The sequence below is a fragment of the Anabrus simplex genome, chromosome 4 (assembly GCF_040414725.1).
Source record: "Anabrus simplex isolate iqAnaSimp1 chromosome 4, ASM4041472v1, whole genome shotgun sequence".
NCBI classification, from domain to species: domain Eukaryota; kingdom Metazoa; phylum Arthropoda; class Insecta; order Orthoptera; family Tettigoniidae; genus Anabrus; species Anabrus simplex.
The window spans coordinates 438,684,179-438,707,215 of NC_090268.1; the positions used below are offsets into that span (position 1 = coordinate 438,684,179).

At 41.0% G+C, this 23,037-nt stretch overlaps 1 protein-coding gene across 1 annotated transcript in view; it reads right to left on the minus strand.

Moving 5' to 3' along the window:
* The window catches only part of LOC136872813 (uncharacterized), a 669,667-nt gene that overhangs the window by 153,201 nt on the left and 493,429 nt on the right, over positions 1 to 23,037 (minus strand). Inside the window, exon 4 of the mRNA XM_067146651.2 lies at positions 5,580 to 5,793. Coding sequence (XP_067002752.2) covers positions 5,580 to 5,793 — 214 coding nt within the window. The remainder of the gene's footprint in view (positions 1 to 5,579; positions 5,794 to 23,037) is intronic.

Sequence of the window (23,037 nt, forward strand, 5' to 3'; positions counted from 1 at the left end):
TTCTTAACTTTATTACTTTCTTCCTTAATTTCTCCCTATCAATGTGAGTACCCTTTAATGATACAATGCATTATTTCCTTCGTGCATTTGTTTCCTTCGCAGTCCACAATTTTTCTTAATAATTCATATAATGTACCTGCCGTTAACTGGAGATTATTTACAGTCAGTGGGTAGGTTGTGACACTTTTAGAGTTGGTGCCCCTTTCTGTGGAAGCTAATAAACGAACTGCCATCTTTCAAATTATAAATGCTTCTAAACGTGAGGCCGTTTTGAATATGGTTAAATTTAGGGAGACATTTGGGGAACTATGCTCATAACAGGTCAGTTTCAGCTCACAGAGGGAACATACATGAAAATCTCCGACGTCTGTGACTAAATTTAATATTGTTTTAGGTCCCAAGTTTGCCGAATACACCGAAGAGCCGGATATTTTGTGCCGCATGAGTTCATGTAACTACAGGTGGATCTACCGACACGAACTTTGCAGATTTCCAGCTTCCCAAGTGATACACTTCTTCACATACCATCGAACTGAGACGGGATAAAATCCACATCCGGTTTTGAAATCTGAGGCTCAGCATAATGACGTAAGTGTAAGTATTTATTTCACCCCGAGGGTTATATTCTTCAGAAGCGATGATCAATAGTTTTCATGGCTTAATAGTTTCCTTTTAGTCCTCATTTTTATCCGCTCCCCAAATCAAGATGGTCGACACAATATACCAGATGAGACAGAAAATTGAAATGTGGAAAAAGTATAACTTTTAGCTTGTAACCGACGGAAAAATTCCGAGATAGTCAAATATTTAACATTTTGGACAGTAAAATATCGAAATATTTAGGCTATTCTGATGACGGTGCATTGCTTCAATTCGGGGTGATTGATGGCTAAATGGTACGTCGTATCACTAAATAGATAGCGGAATCGTTGCTCCGTTTACAGAGATCTACAACTTTAGTCCTATGAATTTTGTCGTATCTCGATCCCTTATACGTTACACAGAGTTGCACTTCTCGATTATAGATAAAGTTTTAAATTCTTACTCGTTTATTTTATAGTATGCGAGGAGGCCTGCCATTGTAATTAAAACTCCCAGTGTCGATTGTGACTGGTGGCTGGCAAGTGTGGCTACCATCATAACTAAAACTCCCCAACGCGAGAGTGACAAGCATTACGAAAAAAAGTCTTGTAATTTTAATGGAAACTCTCCATCTCGATTGTGAATGCCAGTATTCAGAAGTGAGCCTGCCGTTATAGTAGAAACTCCCGAACTTGATTATGAATGGCAGTAGGAAGCCTGCCCTGCCATTATCATCCGAACTCCCCAACGAATGGGAACCTCGCCGTGTTTTTTCTCGCATATCGCTAGGAGACATGAAGTTTAATAAAGTAGTATTCACAGCGTGTATAGTAATTTACGTAGAAATCCGTAGAGAAGCGCGGGTATATTCACTAGTTTAGTATAAAATTTAGCAAGTGTTACAAGCACCAGGAGAGGAGGAAGATGTGATTCTGAAGGCGAGGTAAGTTATATCATAAGTTTGTCCCAGATTTATAATCGCAATAATGCAGTAACATAAGCAAGCCAATAAGCAAGAAATATGGGTTAAAAGTTAACAACAATAAATCACTGAAATCTCTAATAAATTTGTTTAGTAGAACTTCTACTAATTCAAGGATGTTACAGTATATACGGAAAATCATCTTGATATTTTTCTGGTGTGAAGCTATTGAGTCTGTTAGTGATAACTGACTGATCATATCAGTCCAAATGACAAGGAGAATAATGCACCTACCGAGTGAATTGGATTCGTGGTTAGGGTCATGTCGCTTTGAGCTTGCTTTCTGGCGATGATGGGATCAAATCCCTCCGTCAGCAGCGCATGTGTTTCCCATTTCATACTAGGAAAGTACTGGGTTTTACCTTCACTGAGGGCACGGCAGGTATCTTCACACTCCTAACCTTTTGTCTATTTTGCGTCGCCGAAATCCTTCAGTATATTACAGCGAAATTAAACCACTAGCAAGAAGGAAAAAAGAAAGCGTATCTCATTCTCCGTCAGTGCCCGGTTGAGTAGCTCAGACGGTTAAGGCGCTGGCCTGATGAGCCCAACTTGGCAGGCTCGATCCTGGCTAAGTCCTGTGGTACTTGAAGGTGCTCAGTTATGTCAGCCTCGTGTCATTCGATTGACTGGAATGCAAAGGAATTCGTGCGGGACAAAATTCCGGCACCTCATCGACTCGGCAATCCATCAAAGTACTATAGTTAGTCGTAAATAAAACCGAGAAACATTATCGGAAAGAAAATGTTAGCGTAATCGTTTATCGTTTGTTATGTTTGCAGGTGCAAAACAATTTTGTAAACTAAACAATTCATTATTTAAGTTTATAATTCTGCACACACATTGCAGCAAATATTCCATTCGCAAATAATTCTGTTATATAGATTATGGTAATTTTATTACACATTACGTCAACAATTCTAACGTTGTTAATGAAACACAATGGTTACAAATAATATTTATGATTCTACATATTTGCACACCGAGGAGGAAATGCTCGATTAAAATGGAATTTCACTGATGTAATGGTCAAGGCAAAAGAATTAACTGACTGCACTACTATGGCATCAGGGAAATATTTCATTCCACTCCACCTCTGGAGAAAAATAAGATCATGTGTCTACCTCATGTGTCGGCTTCGTCCCTGGGTATATGCGTTGACTCGATCGGGCATGATATGAAATAGACATCGCACGTTATGATGTAAATCTTACCCGATCTTTCTAAACTCTCTGAGGATGGGGACAGTATAAGACATTCATGGTATTCTTTACCTGTCGTTAGAGGTGTCTTAATGGAACAACGCGGTGAGTTTGGGCTGGTGATGACGGGTGTTCTAGATGAGTCTTACATTGCTTCCACTCAGCTGCGCAAGATTCTTTACTGTAGACATGAGAGTAAGCTTTTGGCTTGTGTCGTGTCAAGAAAACAAGGTGAAATTATTTGCGTTTCACAGGAAATTATGTGGGATTATAATTGATTCTCCGTGGTTCAGGTGGTAGATCTCCTGCCCCTCACCGCTGCGTACCGTGTTTCTCTCCATGTGAGATTTGTGCTGGACAAAGTGGAGGCGGGACAGGGTTTTTTTTCTGTAATCTTTCTTTCCAGAATCACTCCGCAATCAGTCAGTAATCATTCCTCAACGGAGTACGACAGGTTTCGGCAGCCGGCACAATTCCTATTGCCGCCACAATATGACCTGGTCGAATGCCTGTAAATAGGCTACGGATTTTCAGAGATATATACGGGATTATACGGGCAGCTACGAAAATACATAAAACTCCTAATAATTCCAGCAGGGATTCTGGCTATTAATTAAGTAATACGTGGTTGTCTGCCATTAAGGATTTACGTAGGAAGTTCTCTTCTGTGTCTTTAAACTGGTGTTATCTCATTTCGGTGTAGGCTACGTTGCGTACACTTGTCAATGGTCGAGAGCTGGTGATGTTATGAGCAAGTGATAGTACATAATGATTTTGGTAGTATTCAACGTCACGGCAAAACTTATAGAAAAGTCTGTGGACTTATCTAAGCCACTCAAGAGTAGTCTCTGCAACATTCACAATATTGTACAAATTACTCATGATTTGAGGCGATTTCATAGAACTGAGGGTATTCTTGTAGATCGAAAGATACCATTATTTTTTTAATAGTGTTTGTTTACAGGTATGTTATATGTGTAATAATAAGTGTTTTCGACGGGCTGAAAACTCTTAAAGTTACTTTAACTAAGTCTATACTTGAAAATATCGTTTCCTTTTTAACAAGAAATAAATAAAAAGTAACAGAAGAATATTTGCTTTACGTCACACCGACACAGATAGGGGCGACGATGGGACAGGGAAAAGCTAAGAGCTTCAATGCAGCGACGGTGAACTTAATTTACAGTCTCCAGTATTTGTGGAATAGAAAGATAGGAAAACACGGAAAATGGTCTTCATTGAAGCCGAGTTGTTCTTCAAACCCACCATCTCGCGAACGTAAGTTGACGACTACGTCAACCAAGCCGCGCAAGCACTCGCTCGGTGGGGAATTAGACCAGGCCCAAATATAAGATAAATAGTACTTCAAAATATCACCATATACTGCTCGTGTTATAAAAATGGTGGCAGTCATATAACTGGAATGGGAGCAGCTTATTCATAATTGTTCTCTTATCCATACACAGTGCGGAGATTGGTATATTCGAACCCAATTTCTATTACGAACCTTCGAGGTAGTAAGATTTCGACCTGTTTGAGACCAATAAATTATTATGTGATGACGAGTGGGAGAGTGATATTTGAAATGAGGTACGGAGAGGGTGAAATCCGGTATCGGACATAGCCTACTCCTGTCGAACAATGCCAAGGTGTTTGCTCAACGATTAAAGTCGCCATCCAATGAATGAATCACTTTCAACAGCGCGATATGCCCTCACTCCGTAAGACCATTGTGGACAGGTTTGGAACAAATCAAGGCTTCTCCATCACTTCTGCTATCCTGGCAGCCTACATTCTGACTGTATAATTTCCTCCACGAAAGGGACTAGAACTGGCTAACCTCGGTTCGGATTACCATTTAACGTCCGTAGCTATGAGGCTGGATGAACAATTAACAAAGTTCTGGAGACCGCAAGTACTGTAGTACAGAGGAATCCCATGCTGCAACATGTAAAAGATGGGCCGTGCCCCTGAAATTTATGCAAGGCTTATAACATACCCGTCGTGTAGGCTAGACTATACTTGTTACCCGGTACGTACCCCACTGTCGGCAGCCCTGAAGATGGTTGTCCGTGGTTTCCCATTTTCACACCAGGCAAATGCTGGGGCTGTGCCTTAGTGAAGGCCACGGCCACTTTCTTCCCGTTCCTAGGCCATTCCTATCTCATCGTCGCCATAAAACCCATCTGTGTCGGTGCGACGTAAAGCAAAAAAAAAAAAAATTGTTACCCACTTCAATAATTGTATTCTAACCTAGTACTACCTAAAAGTCCAGGTGTATGTAAGTGAGGCGCGACCTGTGAGTTGTGTTCAGTTACCAGTAGTGAGTTGGTAGTTTCAGTCGAGTCTGAATGGAGCAGTGTGAGCTGAGGGCGGCACTCTGTTGGAGTGAACAGAGGACTCGTTCTGCATTGCCTGTCGTAGTGGCTTGTTTGTCCTGGGTCATCCACTATGGGGGCGAATACGTATGTTGTACTGGAGTGAAAGATAATACTGAATATCGGCTTGGGGTTGTGAACGGAGATTTACCGGAGTGAGTGGACTGCGTGGCTGAATGAGTCTGTCGTGTTAGTGAACGAAGATTCAGGAAATTAGTGTGAATGAACAGGGAAAATCAGAGAGAGAGGGGGGAGGGAAAATGAGCGAACCATGCAAGCGCTTCCCGTATTCTGATCTTGGTATGCCTGCTTCAGTTTAAGTGTAGTTCACACATCCTCATCTAACTATCCCGCCAACTCGTCACAATATCATGCACTTATTCGTGCTGTCTTCTGACAGAGGTCTTATCAATTTCATAATCTAGAAGTACTCACCTGTGACCTTGAGGAACATCCTCTTCACTCTTGGGGGATGAGTAGATATCTGACACTCGTACAACCCCTCGTCTCGTCTATTGACGTACAGAATCTCGAGCCTCCAGTTACCAGGATATCTGAAACTGAGTCTGAACCGCTGGTCCGAGCTGTATTCCACCTTCCCCACGGTCAAAAGATGGATCTGTTCTGACTTTCGGTGGAGCCACGTTACCTGGAACGGAGAACAAGTGAGAGTTTTACACCAGCACCTAAAGATAATCCGTGAGAACACATTAACATCACGACAGTCAGGAATATTTGTGAAGCTCCTATCTGGTGATTATTAATATCCTACAACAACCTGATAGAAATTTTAGGTACGGAAAGATAGCAAATATAATAACTGCTCAAATTAAAACGGTCCAGTATTTGTCTTCTTTTATTTATGGTAAATAAACTCCATTGTCATAAAGCAGCAGGAATAGATGAAATTAGACCTGAAATGGTGAAGTTTAGAGGGAAGGCAGGGATGAAATGGCTTCATAGAGTAGTAAAATTAGCGTGGAGTGTTGGTAAGGTACCTTCAGATTGGGCAAAAGCAGTAATTGCCCCTATCTATAAGCAAGGGAACAGGAAGGATTGCAACAACTATCGAGGTATCTCACTGATTAGTATACCAGGCAAAGTATTCACTGGCATCTTGGAAGGGAAGGTGCGATCAGTCGTTGAGAGGAAGTTGGATGAAAACCAGTGTGGTTTCAGACCACAGAGAGGCTGTCAGGATCAGATGTTCAGTATGCGCCAGGTAATTGAAAAATGCTACGAGAGGAATAGGCAGTTGTGTTTATGTTTCGTAGATCTAGAGAAAGCATATGACAGGGTACCGAGGGAAAAGATGTTCGCCATACTGGGGGACTATGGAATTAAAGGCAGATTATTAAAAGCAATCAAAGGCATTTATGTTGACAATTGGGCTTCAGTGAGAATTGATGGCAGAATGAGTTCTTGGTTCAGGGTACTTACAGGGGTTAGACAAGGCTGTAATCTTTCACCTTTGCTGTTTGTAGTTTACATGGATCATCTCCTGAAAGGTATAAAATGGCAGGGAGGGATTCAATTAGGTGGAAATGTAGTAAGCAGTCTGGCCTATGCTGACGACTTGGTCTTAATGGCAGATTGTGCCGAAAGCCTACAGTGTAATATCGTGGAACTTGAAAATAGGTGCAATGAGTATGGTATGAAAATTAGCCTCTCGAAGACTAAATTGATGTCAGTAGGTAAGAAATTCAACAGAATTGAATGTCAGATTGGTGATACAAAGCTAGAACAGGTCGATAATTTCAAGTATTTAGGTTGTGTGTTCTCCCAGGATGGTAATATAGTAAGTGAGATTGAATCAAGGTGCCGTAAAGCTAATGCAGTGAGCTCGCAGCTGCGATCAACAGTATTCTGTAAGAAGGAAGTCAGCTCCCAGACGAAACTATCTTTACATCAGTCTGTTTTCAGACCAACTTCGCTTTACGGGAGCGAAAGCTGTGTGGACTCAGGATATCTTATTCATAAGTTAGAAGTAACAGACATGAAAGTAGCAAGAATGATTGCTGGTACAAACAGGTGGGAGCAATGGCAGGAGGGCACTCGGAATGAAGAAATAAAGGCTAATTTAGGAATGAACTCGATGGATGAAGCTGTACGCATAAACCGGCTTCGGTGGTGGGGTCATGTGAGGCGAATGGAGGAGGATAGGTTACCTAGGAGAATAATGGACTCTGCTATGGAGGGTAAGAGAAGTAGAGGTAGACCAAGACGACGATGGTTAGAGTCGGTTTCTAACGATTAAAAGATAAGAGGTATAGAACTAAATGAGACCACAACACTAGTTGCAAATCGAGGATTGTGGCGACGTTTAGTAAATTCACAGAGGCTTGCAGACTGAACGCTGAAAGGCATAACAGTCTATAATGATAATGTATGTATGTATGTATGTATGTATGTTATTTATAGAACAGAAATTTTCACTAATCATATCCATGTTATTCTAATTTCCTCGTCCTGGAACCTTTCTACCCTTATTCTTCTTCAGAAGGACTTCCCTTTCGCTACCCAAGACCAAGAGATACTTAGTTCAAAATAGATCGGATACGGGTCTGTATCATAAAACCGCACATTCCTAAAATGTTTCCTGAATTCAAAGTAGGTTTTGATATAGTCCATTACCGGTATGAATATGGTGCCCCTAACCTCCCATTTATAGAGGTGAATGCATTTGTGCTTGAAGAATGTATCCTTAATTGATAATACAATACTAGCACAGAGATCCTGTAAAATCTTCCCATTCCTGTTAGATTCTAAATATTCCCCATTCCCCACATTTAACCATCAACTTCTCATCTTTCAATACTATTTCCAACTCTTGCATTGAATCGCCTCTTATCACTATCCTAACAATATTGTTCACCCTGACTATGATGTCACTCATTGCTTTATAAAACTCATCTGCACCCTCACATCGTGAATATACTGAGGTAATTCTCGTATTAATTTCTCCAACGGCAAAATATACCCACATCATCCACTGATTTATGTGCCTAAAAGAAACTATTGCCTGCAGTAGTATTCTTGATGAACAGTTCCACACTACACATTTGTCATTCCTTTTGACATCCGCATAAGTACAATTTTTAATCTCCTATCCCATGCGCGTTACTTCCCCTCACCCGAATATCATTAACTCCTAACATATCCCGGCACATCCTCACTGGATGCACTTATATTTTAATTCTTCCATAAGCCCTCTTAATATTGAGAGCTCTCCATCGAATTTCATTTCATTTGCCAAATTGTTTCCAACGAGTCCCTCGCCTGTCAAATGGGAGTGTGATTCCGTTAACCTCGTACGTTCTGAACTCGCTAATTCTTTTTGAATCAGGATGCTACCCTTTTTTAAATGCTATTTGTTCTTGGCGTCGACTAAAGATCTTTTTCCACTACTTGCACCATATATTATGAACCTGCGTGCAATTGTAATTGCGGAAGTGTAGAGTGTTGAATGTGAGGAAAGGAACATTAAGGGCGACACAAACACCCAGTCCCGAGGCCGGGTATATTAATCATTTATAAGTAAAAACCTCTGACGTGGCCGGGAATCTAACCCGCGGCTTCCGGGTGACAGGTGGACGCGTTGCCCCCTACATCGCAGGGCCGGACAGGATGCTACCCAACTTACACATAGTTCAAATGAGGATCTCTCCTCTGACGGGTTAGGGACCATCAGTGGATTGTATAGTCCTAGTCACCCGAACAGAAAGATGGCCATGAGACAAAATATGTCCGGAATGCACATTTCCATTCTGTACCAACTGGTATCCCGACTCTCAGGACCACTTACAAGGCCAGCCAGCCGTAGTTCATGGTTCGCGAACAAGGACGTGACTACAGTAATACAACATAGGCAGGAAGTATTGCAAGAACTATCCAGGTATTTTATTGATCTCTAAACCAGGCAATGTGCTTACTGGCATTTTGGAAGGGAGCATACGATCATAGGTTGAGAGAAAGTTGGATAGAAACCAAAATGGATGCAGACAACAGAGGGGCTGTCAGGATCAGATTTTCAGCATGCGCCAGGTGATTGAAAAATTGTACGGGAGGAATAGACAGTTATATTGATGTATCGAATATTTAGAGAAGGCGTATGAGAGTACCATGTGAAAAGTCATACCCTCTAGAACTGAATGGGTGCCAGTTTTCCAACAACTAAACGGACTTACATGCTTAGCAATGTATTTAAACCCTTGACAGGTAAAAAGAGCGAAATCAGTCATAAATACCGGAAAAAGTTCCGAAAATGTTATCATCAAAGGAGGCCAGGGGATTCTTGTTCATAATGTGTGGATGGAGCTCAGGAACGTGCAACGTGGACTGTCACATGAGCATGAAAGTGGAATCCTTTACGAAGAGTATACATCTGAATTTAAAGATGTTCTTAAAATGTCGTGCAGTATAGCTGCAGTGTGAGCTATGGCGTGTAGAAGGCAGGGCTTCAGTTGCGCTCGGCGTTGCCACAGTGAGATCGAAACTCTCTCTACCTCACGTCCACTATTTCTCCCCATGTGGTAGAGCTCTAGGGAATATTCGTCATCACACTCTCCGCCACATACTAGCTCTCTCTCTTTACATCTCCTATGAGGAAGTAAAAGGAATCATGACCCTAGGGAGTTCAAAGCTGATCGACATCACTGACTTTGAATTTGAGTCCACAAAAGGAAATATTCTGAGCCCAAACATGCGTTTCAAAATCAGCTTGAAACAGCCTGGAAATTTCAACGAATAGAAGACGGCCATTTGTGAGTCTACTGTCTTATATCACAAACAAAACTGAAACGCGAGTCAAACTGAAGTAAACGGGTTGCTCATGGATGAGGAGTGTGTGTTCGAAAGGGCTATTTCCACTTCCAAAACACATATCAGTACTTCGTCCGCGTGCATTACAATAGTTGAATATTAACGAGTGCCAGCAGCAATCCAGACCTGAAGGATATAATTCTTAAAATTTGTGCCAAACCCAATCATGGATAGATTCCATGTGCCATTTTCTGTACGTTTCTTGCGTCTTTCGAACAGACACTCCACAGATATCCGTGGTATTAGCTTGCTTTGTGTCGCACCGACACAGATAGGTCTTATGGCGACGATGGGAAACGAAATGGTTAGGAGTAGGAAGGAAGCGACCGTGGCCTTAATTAAGGTACAGCCCCAGCATTTGCCTGATGTGAAAATGGGAAACCAAGTAAAACCATCTTCAGGGCTGCCGACAGTGGGGCGCGAACCCACTATCACCGGAATAATTGATAGTGGCCGCACGTAAGCGACTACAGCTATCGAGCTTGATTTCCAAGCTTTATAACTGAGTGTCTGCCTAAGGCTTGGCATCCCGTCCAGTACTTTCGAATACATATCAAGGTCAGTGATAAATAGGTGCGTCGCCGTTCTACGCCGTCATTTGTATTGTTCTCGCGATTGATATCTGGTATTTTGTCTGTTTCGTTCTCCTTTACTTGTTGTTTCTTTCCTTGCAGTCGAATATCCATTACATGTAAACATATCGATATGTCACTTCAAGGCGTGAGTTATATAAAACTTGTTCATATTGTTTTTGACATGCAGCCTTTAAGTTAAAGAAACAGTTTCAAATATACAGCATAATATCACCTCTGAGGCCATTTGTCAGCCATAAATTGACTGGTGACGGAATATTGATTTCTTCCACATTTTATTTCGTGTCGTTCTTCCGCTGTCATGCACATTTTATTTCAGAACTAGCTAGCTCTAAAGTGTCTGATACACAGCCTGCAAACATCTCAATTAATATTCAAAATACGAAATACACATTCTACTCTCCAGCATGATTTCTGCAGACGATTATTTAACTGCCTACGTTAATCATCGAGACGTCGTGGTTCCTAGGACCTCATCAGATTGGTCATGAAAGGAAGTATGTTGATCACAGCAAAATTAAACGGAATGCGCCATTAATTTTGGAGATCTTTCTGTTAGCAGGGATATCAAAACTGATGTTGTAGAAGACATTTCACATATTGGACTCTGAAAACTATCTGCTACCCTCATCACGTCCAAATTCACCAACGTCCACCAGAGTGAAGTTGTGGTTCGCATACTCAACGGCCAGTAGTTCCACTGAAAGGAACAATTCGTAGTTATAAACCTGGGAGGCAGGATTCGGTGGACACTGTACCCGACAGTGATTGCCATAGACGTTACCAATACAATACGGCATTTGGTTGTCATTTTTAAATGGCTGCTACGATGTTCAACCATACTCCTAGCGTACGGATGGGCATTCATACATCCTACACTACACGGTCCATTTCCTTTAAGGTTTAATGTATTTAATGCACCGTCGGGATGTCTATATGAGATACATAACCTAGAAATGTAAATAGTTGTTCTGTTTTCATGTACACTTCCGCAGGGATTCTGAAATTAGTGGTCGCTCTCTATGATGCATTGCACTGCGCAGGATTTTGCCACCTGAGACGTGGCTCATGGTTTCTTATTCACTGAGACATTATCTAAGAAATAAGATTCACTACACCATGCCATTTTAAACAAATTACAATACTAATGGCCAAGTGCATGAACTCTGTTTAGTGTGATCAGGGTTTAATTCTTCCAAATCCTTGCTTAAAGGAACTTGCGGAGCATCATTCCTGATTAACATCTGTTATGTTAAACAGTCAAGTTTGAGCTGTTACAAAACAAACAGTGATTAGCAGTGAACGTAGAATGGCTGTCAGATTTGAGGATGATTTTGAAGACGAACTGCAATATTTGGAACAGAATGAAAATGAGCATGAACGTATACTGTTGGACAAATGCGATGCTATTGAAGAACTCAGTGCTCGAACATTTCTGGAAAGTTTTCATTTAAACAAACAGTTTTCTTTATTCTGTTACAATATTGGTTTCAAAATTGGAAAAAATTATACTACTCTTTACTCTTTTGTTCTGCCATGTTGCTAATAAGCGCTTTTAGCAATGAAGAAATTAGTATTCTTCCGACTAACAAAGGAAACTGGATATCACCGTAGCGCGTCCATAACTTTCATTTCGCAAGCAAAACCTCACGGTGGTGTTTAATTCCACTGCCATCTAAACCTGCTTAAGTAATCACTGGTTAATAATAGAGCTCCACGATTGCTTGTAACCAGTTTTTAAATTTAAAGCACGTTTACGTTCAGACTGATTAGCCGAATAAAAAGGGTGATGCACTTGGCCGTATTAACAATAACCAACAGACCAAGGTTCTTCGCCCAAAGTCTTCATAGGCCCTTTCTGTGGGAAGTTGAAATTGGAAATAATACTTTCAAGAACGACATTGATACGATTATTACACTTCCATTTAAGTATACAAAACAAAATACTGGACGGAGAGGAATTTTCATGTTTCAGAACACTGCCTTTCCTCGAGATTACACCTGAAAATATGCATCCTAACACGCAGAAGAGTTTGGAATATCACTCAACTCCACCACACAGATACTGAACATGTTATGACATTTTCCTGCTCGTAAGATAAGTTAACAACACTCCCTAACGTCATACATTAAATTAAATATCTTCTGGAGTTAATAGCCTTTCTAATAAAAAAAAGAAAAACTGCAATCTAATTTCCAGTCATTGACCCCGTAATCGATGTAATGATGAATCATATATAGGCTATTAGTACGATGGGGTTGCCACTCCCAAAGTGATTCATTAATAGATGATAGATGCTATGAAATGAGAATGGAGTGTGTTGCTGGAATGATATACTGTATGACAGGGAAAACCGCCGTACCCGGAGAAAAACCTGTCCCGCCTCCGCTTTGTCCAGCGCAAATCTCACATGGAGTGACAGGGATTTGAACCACGGTATCCAGCGGTGAGAGGCCGGTGCATTGCCGTCTGAGCCACGGAGGCTCTAGCCTATCTAATATGAACTTTAAATCGAACACAATTCTAATTCATTTTGGATGCGCCACAAGGTGGATAAGTGCCCTTCTTTTAATGAAGATATGCTCCATCAATTGATCGTAAAAAGGAAAAATGGCGATTTAGGACAGGTATTCCTCCGCAATTGATTGATTCATGTAGAGATGACAGCGTTTGTATTTCTTAAGATAAAAATTCGGACTGCATAACTGATCATGGCATAACCAATCAGGGAATAGATTTGAAGGATAATAATACCCAGCTAGCTGGCCATGCGGTTAGGGGCGCACACCAATGAGCTTGAATTCGGGAGATAGTGGGTTCGAACTCCAGCCCTAGAAGTGCTTTTACGTGGTTTCACATTTTCACACCAGGCAAATGTCGTGACTATACCTTAATTAAGGCCACGACCACTTCCTTCCCACTCTTAGCTCTTTCCGATACCTTCGTCGCTGTAAGACCTATCTGTATCGGTGCGACGTAAAGCACATTTATAATAATAATAATAATAATAATAATAATAATAATAATAATAATAATAATAATAATAATAATAATCGTGTGGACTCAGGTACTATGTGCAAGTATTTAAATTTGGTGCCATCTGGCTGCTTGCTCGTCAATTTCGGCGTTCCGTTTTACTCTAAGTCTAGTTCATAGCAGAGTAAACCAAATATCTCTTGGGACTGGGGGTCAATGGCGGAATTTTAATAATAATGTTATTGTATTTACGTCCCACTAACTACTTTTACGGTTCTCTGAGACGCCGACGTGCCGGAATTTAGTCCCCTAGGAGTTCTTTTACTTAGCAGTAAATCTAACGACATGAGGCTGACCTATTCCGGCACCTTTAAATATCACTACGCTGAGCCAGGATCGAACATCCCAGGTTGGGGTCAGAAGTCCAGCGCCTCAACCGTCTGAGTCACTCAGCCCGGCTGGTAAGTTTTAAAGAAGTTTGCGGGTAAACACTAAATGTGTTACCAGAGATCTTTTGCCTGCCGACTTCTGTGGTTAGCAGTTAAACTTCCCGCCAGTATAATATAATAATTTCGTGTGTCTATTTCTAGCCGAGTGCAGCCCTTTTAAGGAAGACCCTCCGATGAGGGTGGGCGGCATCTGCCATGTGTAGGTAACTGCGTATTATTGTGGGGGTGGATAGTGTTATGTGTGGTGTGTGAGTTGCAGGGATATTGGGAACAGCACAAACACCCAGTTTCTGGGCCATTGGAATTAACCAATGAAGGTTAAAATCCCCGACCCGGCCGGGAATCGAACCCGGGACCCTGTGAACCGAAGGCCAGTACGCTGACCATTCAGCCAACGAGTCGGACTCCCGCCAGTTATCAATTACCTATTTCCCATAATCAGTCTTCCCTACAAGAACTGACAATTAGTAACATATACTATGTTGAACACTGATATCTCTGAACAATGACACGCTGTCCCACAATTCCCGCCCACTGACAAGAAGGGACCTGGTCCTCCCAGGTCAGTAATTTTATGAGGACTTCGCCCTGGTCTAATTTACCTCAACTCCTCCTCGGATTCAGTTCGTTGAGCAGAGAACTCCCTGCGGCATCGCGTCCAAATTTAATGAAGGAGCATGAAAGTTAAACGAACCATGCCTTTGTCCTCGGGAACTGTACACGTTACTGAGCAAGATCTCTCGAGTGACCACCGTACGAACAACTGTTTATTATTATTATTATTATTATTATTATTATTATTATTATTATTATTATTATTATTATTATTATTATTATTATTATTATTATTATTTTGCTAGTGGTGTTACGTCGCACCGACACAGATAAGTCATATAGCGACGATGGGATAGGAAAGGCGTAGGACTTGGAAGGAAGCGACCGTGGCCTTAATTAAGGTACAACCCCAGCATTTGCCTGGTGTGAAAATGGGAAAACACGGAAAACCATCCTCAGGGCTGATGACAGTGGGATTCGAAACCACTATCTCCCGGATGCAAGCTCAGAGCCGCGCGCCTCTAACTGCACGGCCAACTCGCCCGGTATATTATTATTATTATTATTATTATTATTATTATTATTATTATTATTATTATTATTATTATTATTATTATTATTATTATTATTAAATAAGGAAATCAAGAATGGAAACGAAATTTGAATTTAGTTCAATAACGGAATCTCTTTAAATAACATTATTCAAATTTGGAGAAGAATTGATCAAGGCAGAAGAATGCACATATCTTCATTCGAGACTTTTACAGCGTTCATTGATCAATATGTTAGTCTCTGTGAATTAACTAAGCGCTTCCTAAGTCCTCTGATTAGACATAAATTTGTAGTCTAGTTTCATACATCTCAATATAAACCCAAACCCCACGGCACTTAACGCCCTTGAAAGGGCCTTGGCCTGCCCAGCGACTGCTGCTCAGCCCGAAGGCCTACTGATTACGAGGGTTCTTGTGGTCAGCACGACGCATCCTCTCGGCCGTTATTCTGGGCTTTCGAGACCGGGGCCGCTATCTCACCGTCAGATAGCTCCTCAATTCTAATCACGTAGGCGGAGTAGACCTCGAACCAGCCCTCAGGTCGAGAGACCTAGCCGGGAATCGAACCCGGGGTCTCCGAGCGAGAGGCACGCATGCTAACCCTACGCCACGGGGCCGGCTCTTAATATAAAACAACTTAATAATTACGTCAGCTTGGTCTTCCTCTACTGTTCTTACTCTCCATAGCTAAGCACATTCTTGTGGTACGCGGTGTCGTCGCAAGGGGTAGGCAAATTTATCGTAGCTTCAAGCTGTATTTATAACAGTTCAGAAAAGAATTGGGCCTGCTCATGTTGAGTAAAATCTTGTTTTGATGTCATGTTTTTGTCTACCACGACATTCTGTATTGCTATAAAAATGGTTACTCATATTGCATATGTCGTCTTTGAATGTTTTGTATCGAAATCCACTCATTTACTTAAGTTTCCTTCACTAGCAGAGTATATAGTAGGGCAGTAATTCTTATATTAATAATTATAATCGAGTTTATGTCGTTGCTAGACAAAGGAAACCTCGTAATTCCACTCACGAGGAAACCACGTTTCTCCGTCTACCTGGTGAATGTGTTCCGGGTCTCCTGAGAAGAGAACTGAATAACTGGGTTTTCGTTAAGAAATGAAAAAGGCCAGGAACAACTCTCCGAAGGAGTCACAAGATTTCCTGTCCCCAGCGACGGTATATCGTCGCTGCTCGGGCAAAAGGCCCTATCTCAAAATGCTCTTCTGCCGGGCTGAGTGGCTCAGACGGTTAAGGCGCTGGCCTTCTAATCCCAACTTGGCAGGTTCGATCCTGGCTCAGTCCGGTGGTATTTGAAGTTGCTCAAATACGACAGCGCCGTGTCGGTAGATTTACTGGCACGTAAAAGAACTCCTGCGGGACTAAATTCCGGCACCTCGGCGTCTCCGAAGACCTTAAATAGTAGTTACTGGGACGTAAAGCAAATAACATTATTATTATTATTATTATTATTATTATTATTATTATTATTATTATTATTATTATTATTATTATTATTATTATTATTATTATTACTAAAATGCTCTTCCTATCTATTACTTTCCTTAAGACTGGTCACGCCTCCCAGCCGCATATGAATATGCAGTCCATCAGAACAATTTTAGTTGTGTTCAAGTACCCTCCTACAATCTTCTTATTCGTTCCAACAGTCATTCGGGATATATTCATATCTGTTACTTTCAAGTTATGAATAATATACCCTTATTCCACCTACCCTTCTACTCCGATACGACGAGTTCTCTGTGCTGATCGAGCGCCGTGAGGGACTGTAGTATTCCTTAAGCTACACATGTCTCCTGGGTGGTGATAAAAGACAGTTACTGCAGGCGCAAAGGAATGCTATTATCGGCTCCTAAAGTCACTCCGTAGCATTGGTTATCCGGACCTGCATCCTTGACCGACCCGGACAGTAACAGGTTTAGGAGACCTAGGGGGTCTCAATTTCGTGCCCTTCGTGGCTCTTGCGTTTCATTTCTCAATACTCCCATTTCAACATTGATATGTTTCTGGACTGCAGGTCTCTTTGGAAGTAGCGTAGGGAATTTTGCTTCGACAAAATGTAGACACCTTAACTAGGCAAACAGTGTATGCCATCGACACAAAAAGATCTCACGGCGATGATGGTATAGGATAAAGATTGTAGTGTGTAGGAAATGGCCGTGGCCTCAATAAACTACAGAACCAGAATTTTCTGGTGTGAAAGTGGGAAACCACGGAAAACCACCTTCAGGGCTTCCAACAGTGGGTTCAAACCCACTATCTCCCGAATGTAAGCTCACAGATGCATGCCTCTAACCGCACGTCCAACTCGCTCAGCCAGTTTTGTGCTATATCAGTGACCATTTTGTTGGACGTAGATCACGATGGAACATATTTCGTTGGATGCAACGGAACTCTATCTACCGTATGGGTGGAGTGAAAGGGTGCATTGTCTTCACCACTTGCATGTCGTAAGAGGGGAACGAACAAACAATCTGTACTCGCTCTTGCCTCTTCTAAACCCAAAGCACGTCCACAATTCTATGGTTTTCCTACTACAGTGAAGAAATTTAGATATAGATTTGAATCTGTGGGACTAAGAAGCTAAAGATTTCACTTGACCAAACTTTTGGGGAATCAAAGAAAAATCTTAACAGCAACAAAACTAAACGTTGGATGAATAATCAATTACGAACGTATTCATTATATATTCCACTAATGGTTCGTTCTTCAAACCTTTATTTCAGTTCTGATATTTTTCAAAGTTCGTGGAATATTTCTCTTCTTCGTCTCAACTAAGTAAAACAGTAAGGACAATACACAAATATTCACTATTAATTAAAAGACTTCAACTCTTCACCTTTTATACATTGCAGAGTTTCTTCGTCCGTACTGTCATCACCTTCAGTCTGACTAGTTGTAGTTACTGTTGGGCAATGTGAGACGGGATCTCGAGATTTCTCGGCAATTTCTCGCGAGAAATTTCGAGTGATCTACCCCACATTGTATGGTGTAGCAGCGTGTCATAGGCCTACGGATAGTTGGAACTGAATTTTGTTCGCGCCGAATATGCTGATAGCCAACCATGGACATTCTCCATTCCGTAAATACGCGTCAACAAGCGACTAGGGCCTTCATTTCTTTCAGTTCTGCCGAGGTTTACTTTGACGCAGCATAACATAATTGTAAAGGATACAGATTCTGGCTTTGTATACAGAGATGAGCACTCGAATCAGTAAGCAGAATAAAGAAACTGACGGCTATTGTATTTACACCTACCTGGATACTAGAGGCGTGCATTATTCAAACTCGAGACGGCGCAAGATGTGCCTTGTAGCATATGCAAGCACCATTGCGCATGAGTGGAACGTGTAATCTAAAATGCCTGAGTTTGCTCCAATTCTTTCGACAGGGTAGTGATGGGCAATGTTCGTGAGATATGTACCGGGTTACCGGCGCCTGGTAATTGGTGGAATGTTTTCTTTATTTCCGCTCATCAGATGCGCTTTAAAGCGAAGAAACATCATGGCCATATCAGCTAATTTTGTCAAAAAAGTGGAATCTTTCCCTTCTTGGTCCCACCGATTCATTCCTAAGTTTCGGATCTCCTTCCTGATTACGTCTGATTAATGTTAAGAGAAGATGGTCACCCAGCCGTACTTCCCCTTAAAGTAATAATTACCACCACCAACACAGACAGGCTGACATGGAGAGCGAATTTAAACCAACCTTAAGACTCTCGTTCCAAACAGCAATAACAAAAATAACAAATAAAATAAACAATGAAATATCATGGCAATACAGCCATGATGAGCCTTCGTCTACTAAGCGACTGCTATTCAGCCTGAAGGCGCCCCGTTTACAGAGTGATGGCTCGTCAGCTAGAAGGAAATTCTCGTCTGTTATTCTTGGTTTTCTAGAACAGGGCCGCTATCCTATGGACATATATTTCCCCAAGTGTTCTCACGTTAGCTGATCCAGAACCGATCCTAGGGCCTTCCGATAAGAGGTAGGCTCAGTACCTCCAGACAGCTGGGCCAACAAAGAACAGTAACATCAATTTAAAATTCTGTTACGAAGAGTCTTCTGTGGTCCTAATTAAATTACCCCTTACCGTGTCTAAGTAACCAATGACTAACCGGTTCCTTCTGATCATTATACCCCGTACACATTCCACAAGGAAGCACGTGCTTCTAGTTTGGTCAATATTTATTTTCTTCTGTTTAGACACACACAGCCTGAACCAACAGGTTGTTTTATGACAGGCAAATCGAAGTTCCATTAAAGTCCACAAAGGAACCTCTTTCTTCAGTGTCACGTCGGAGGCAATGAAAATGACTTGTGATGACATGTGGACAATTCTTGTTTAGCAACATTGCACACTTCCCTTTGTGGAGGATGTCACTGTACGACTTGCTTCTGTTCTCAAGTGACGCACATACAATAGGAGTGAATAAAATATTGCCGTATCAGTGTATCCATCATATGTAACTGCTAGAAATTGATAAAATGTCCATAATAGTAAGAATAATAAAAATATAGAATAATAACAATAATAATAATAATAATAGACCTAATAATAATAATAATAATAATAATAATAATAATAATAATAATAATAATAATAATAATAATAATAATGATCATCCATACATTTTATCTTGTGGTGCTGAACTGAGGAATCTAGACGCAGTTGTTACACCCGGTTGCTTGCACGGAGCGGGAACATTGGGCATGACTGGAAAAGGTCGACTTTACGATATTCAAAAGAGAGAAAGCAAAATGATAACTATTCTGAGCCTAAATGTAAAAAAATGGGAGAAGAGACTGAAAACTAACAAAGAATTGTATCAAAAAACAGACGGAGTGGTTGAACTGATGAGGAAGGAAAGGTTAGATTTGTATGGACACTTGTTGACGATGGACAATAATAAACTAACGAAGAGAAACATTGAAATTTAGGAGGTATTCTAGAAGTGAGGTTGGACTTGACGAAGATGGAGATTTCAGAAGATTATTTCATGGACAGAAATCAATTTAGACAACTCGTCAAGAAGTACCGCGGTATCCAGAAGATTGGGGAAACGCTAGTGACAAAAGTGAGGTCCTATGCAGAAGAGCAGAAGAATAAAGTAGGAGAAAGGACGGAAATATACCGGTAGAGAGTGAAGGCGGAGAAAACTAAAAATACTGGAAATATTGTCAAACGTGGTCCACGGACGGCCGAAACGAAAGAAAAAGTCTATAGTAGAAATGGTACACAAGATGGAAAGAGCATACGTATAGCTAGGAATATCTACAGCAAAAAGTGTTTACCGGAATATAAAAACCCCAAAATACAATTGTTGCGGCTTTTGTGTTGGTACTTGCCTGCCGAATTTCATTTTGTAACAGTTGGCAATGTGCTGCTGCGTTTTGTTTTATACAGACACACAATGAACATGGCGACCGGCAGCAGTACACGTGTTTAGGTGTACCTCTGAATTTGTTGTACATACGTGTAAATATGCAGTGTTTTATTCCTGTGTAATAAATGTTTGAATCACCTTCTGAGTGATGTGTTTGTGTCTGCTCGTTTGGGGCAGGCTGGTCCTCCATCTGACTTGTTTTAAAAGTGTATTTGTGCGCCTATGGATCTGAACTTTGTTATGTGCGGCCGATATGTTGTTTCGTAGTTCGCAACAACAACACTACAACGCAGTAGTCAAACCGGAATACCTGTTTGCGAGTGAATGTATAGTACTGAATTCGAAACTGAATGTATTAGAAGTACTGAAAAACAGAATTCTATGGAAAATACTCGGTGCACTAAGAACTGCCGAACTCTGGAAACCAGAAAAGTAATGATGAAGTATATCTGAACATAGAAAACATGACAGAAACAATACGGAAGATGTGATTGATATTTTTGGACGTTTATATAGAATGGATCACAACACGTTAGCCAAACATATCTTCGAATATCTTTAGAATAAGAAGTCAGCTACATAAACCTGGATTCATGAAGTCAAGAAAGATTTGGAAAGAAAAAATATAGGACAAGATTAAGCAAAAGAGAGAGATTTCTACAAAGAAACTATTATAAATGGAAATATTCCAAGGTCAGAAGGGAAAGATAACAAGCTCAAAATTGTCCAAAGAGAGGAAAAGGTGAAATAGTGAGAAGATTGGAGGAGTAAGAAGAAGAAGAGGGAGCAACAAAGAATGAATGGAAAATTCTAAATTCCTATGGAGGGAATTAGATATTTTTCACCAATAGAGCATGTCAAAAACATATCAGATGTAAGGCTTTTTAGGCGTTTGCTCTATTAACCAGCGTTTCGTCATAGGTCTGACACTAGACTCGTCAGAGTGGGATGTGTCAGACCCTACCCACTGACGCTGGGTGTCTAGTGTCAGACCTAAGACGAAATGCTGGTTAATAGAGCAAACGCCTGAAAAGCCTTACATCTGATATGAAACAAAGAATGAAGCATAGATATAGGCACGTGGTCCCTAGAAGACACTATCGGTGACGTAATAATAATAATAATAATAATAATAATAATAATAATAATAATAATAATAATAATAATAATAATAATAATAATAATAATAATAATAATAATAATGGGTGGATTGAGTATCTCATTAACTGTTGTTGCGGGTCCAAAGCCCGGATAAACGGTCGAGGTCAGGAGGGGCAATCCGTCGTAAAAATTAGTGCCGAAATTAAGCAAAAGCCAGAATGTATCTTAAGGCAACCTCTAGAGCTCAAAGCCTTAGTTGTAAATTCAGATCGACTATGGTTGGTTTCCCCATAACCTTCAACTGATTAACATGACAGAACAGAACAGCTAACAAGTCTTCTACCCCAAGCCCTAGTGGATATACTACCTTCTCTCGGTCATCGAATTCTGGAGAACCGAGAACATCATGCGGGAATGATTATGCGCTTCCAAAATCTCTCAAATCGAAATGCAAGCTCTTCATACGAGCTTTAAATATCAGAACATTACTCAAAATTGGAAAATTGAGGCAATTAGCAGAGTTAATAGATAAACGTGACATTCTAGCATTACAAGAAACTCGATATTGAGATCAAGATTACTTCGAATCAGGAAATTATAGATTCCACAAAGTACTGCCGGACATATCCACATTCCATGAACCTCCACAATTTCACACAACATTCGCTGTCAGAAAAGATATAACTGATTCAGTGCTAAATTCCATACCTTCTTCGAAAGAATTTCACTTCTTTCGATTAAATAGGGAAACAAAGCATAAAACTGAAGAAAATGGAAATTGCAACACCCAGAAGGAATAGCGCTACATTGCTGCAATTAAACATGCAGGACGAGTGTTCGGTTGTGATTCTATGATTACACTTTCAGTTCCCTCTGATCGCAAGTTTGTACAACAATCAATACAGGATATGCCCACCACGATCTGCAATACATTGATGAATTCGTCGAGGCATGGAGTCAATAAGGCCCTGGATCGCTTCCTGAGGAATTGTGGCCCATGCTTGCTGCACTGCACGGGTCAGTTGTTCCAGAGTTGTGGGTGGCTGAGGACGGTTGACCAGTTGTTGACCCATCATGTCCCACACATGCTCAACAGAAATGATGTCCGGGAATCTGGCGGGCCATTCTAAGGTTGTGATGTCGTGGAGAGCTTCTCTGGAGATGCGTGAAGTATGAACCCGGGCATTGTCCTGCTGAAACATCCCATTAGCAATGTTCGCCATCATAGGGACAACCACCGGATTGAGTACCCTATCAACGTACTGTTGAGCAGTCATAGTGCCCTCAACAAGCACTAATTGTGATTTCACATTAAAGCCAATAGCTCCCCAGACAATAATGCTTGGTGTTGGCCCTGTGTGCCTATCGACAATAATATATGGGCGCACAGTGCGTAATTTCAAGAATCTAGCCGGCCAGAAATCGTATCTCGGAAACTAAT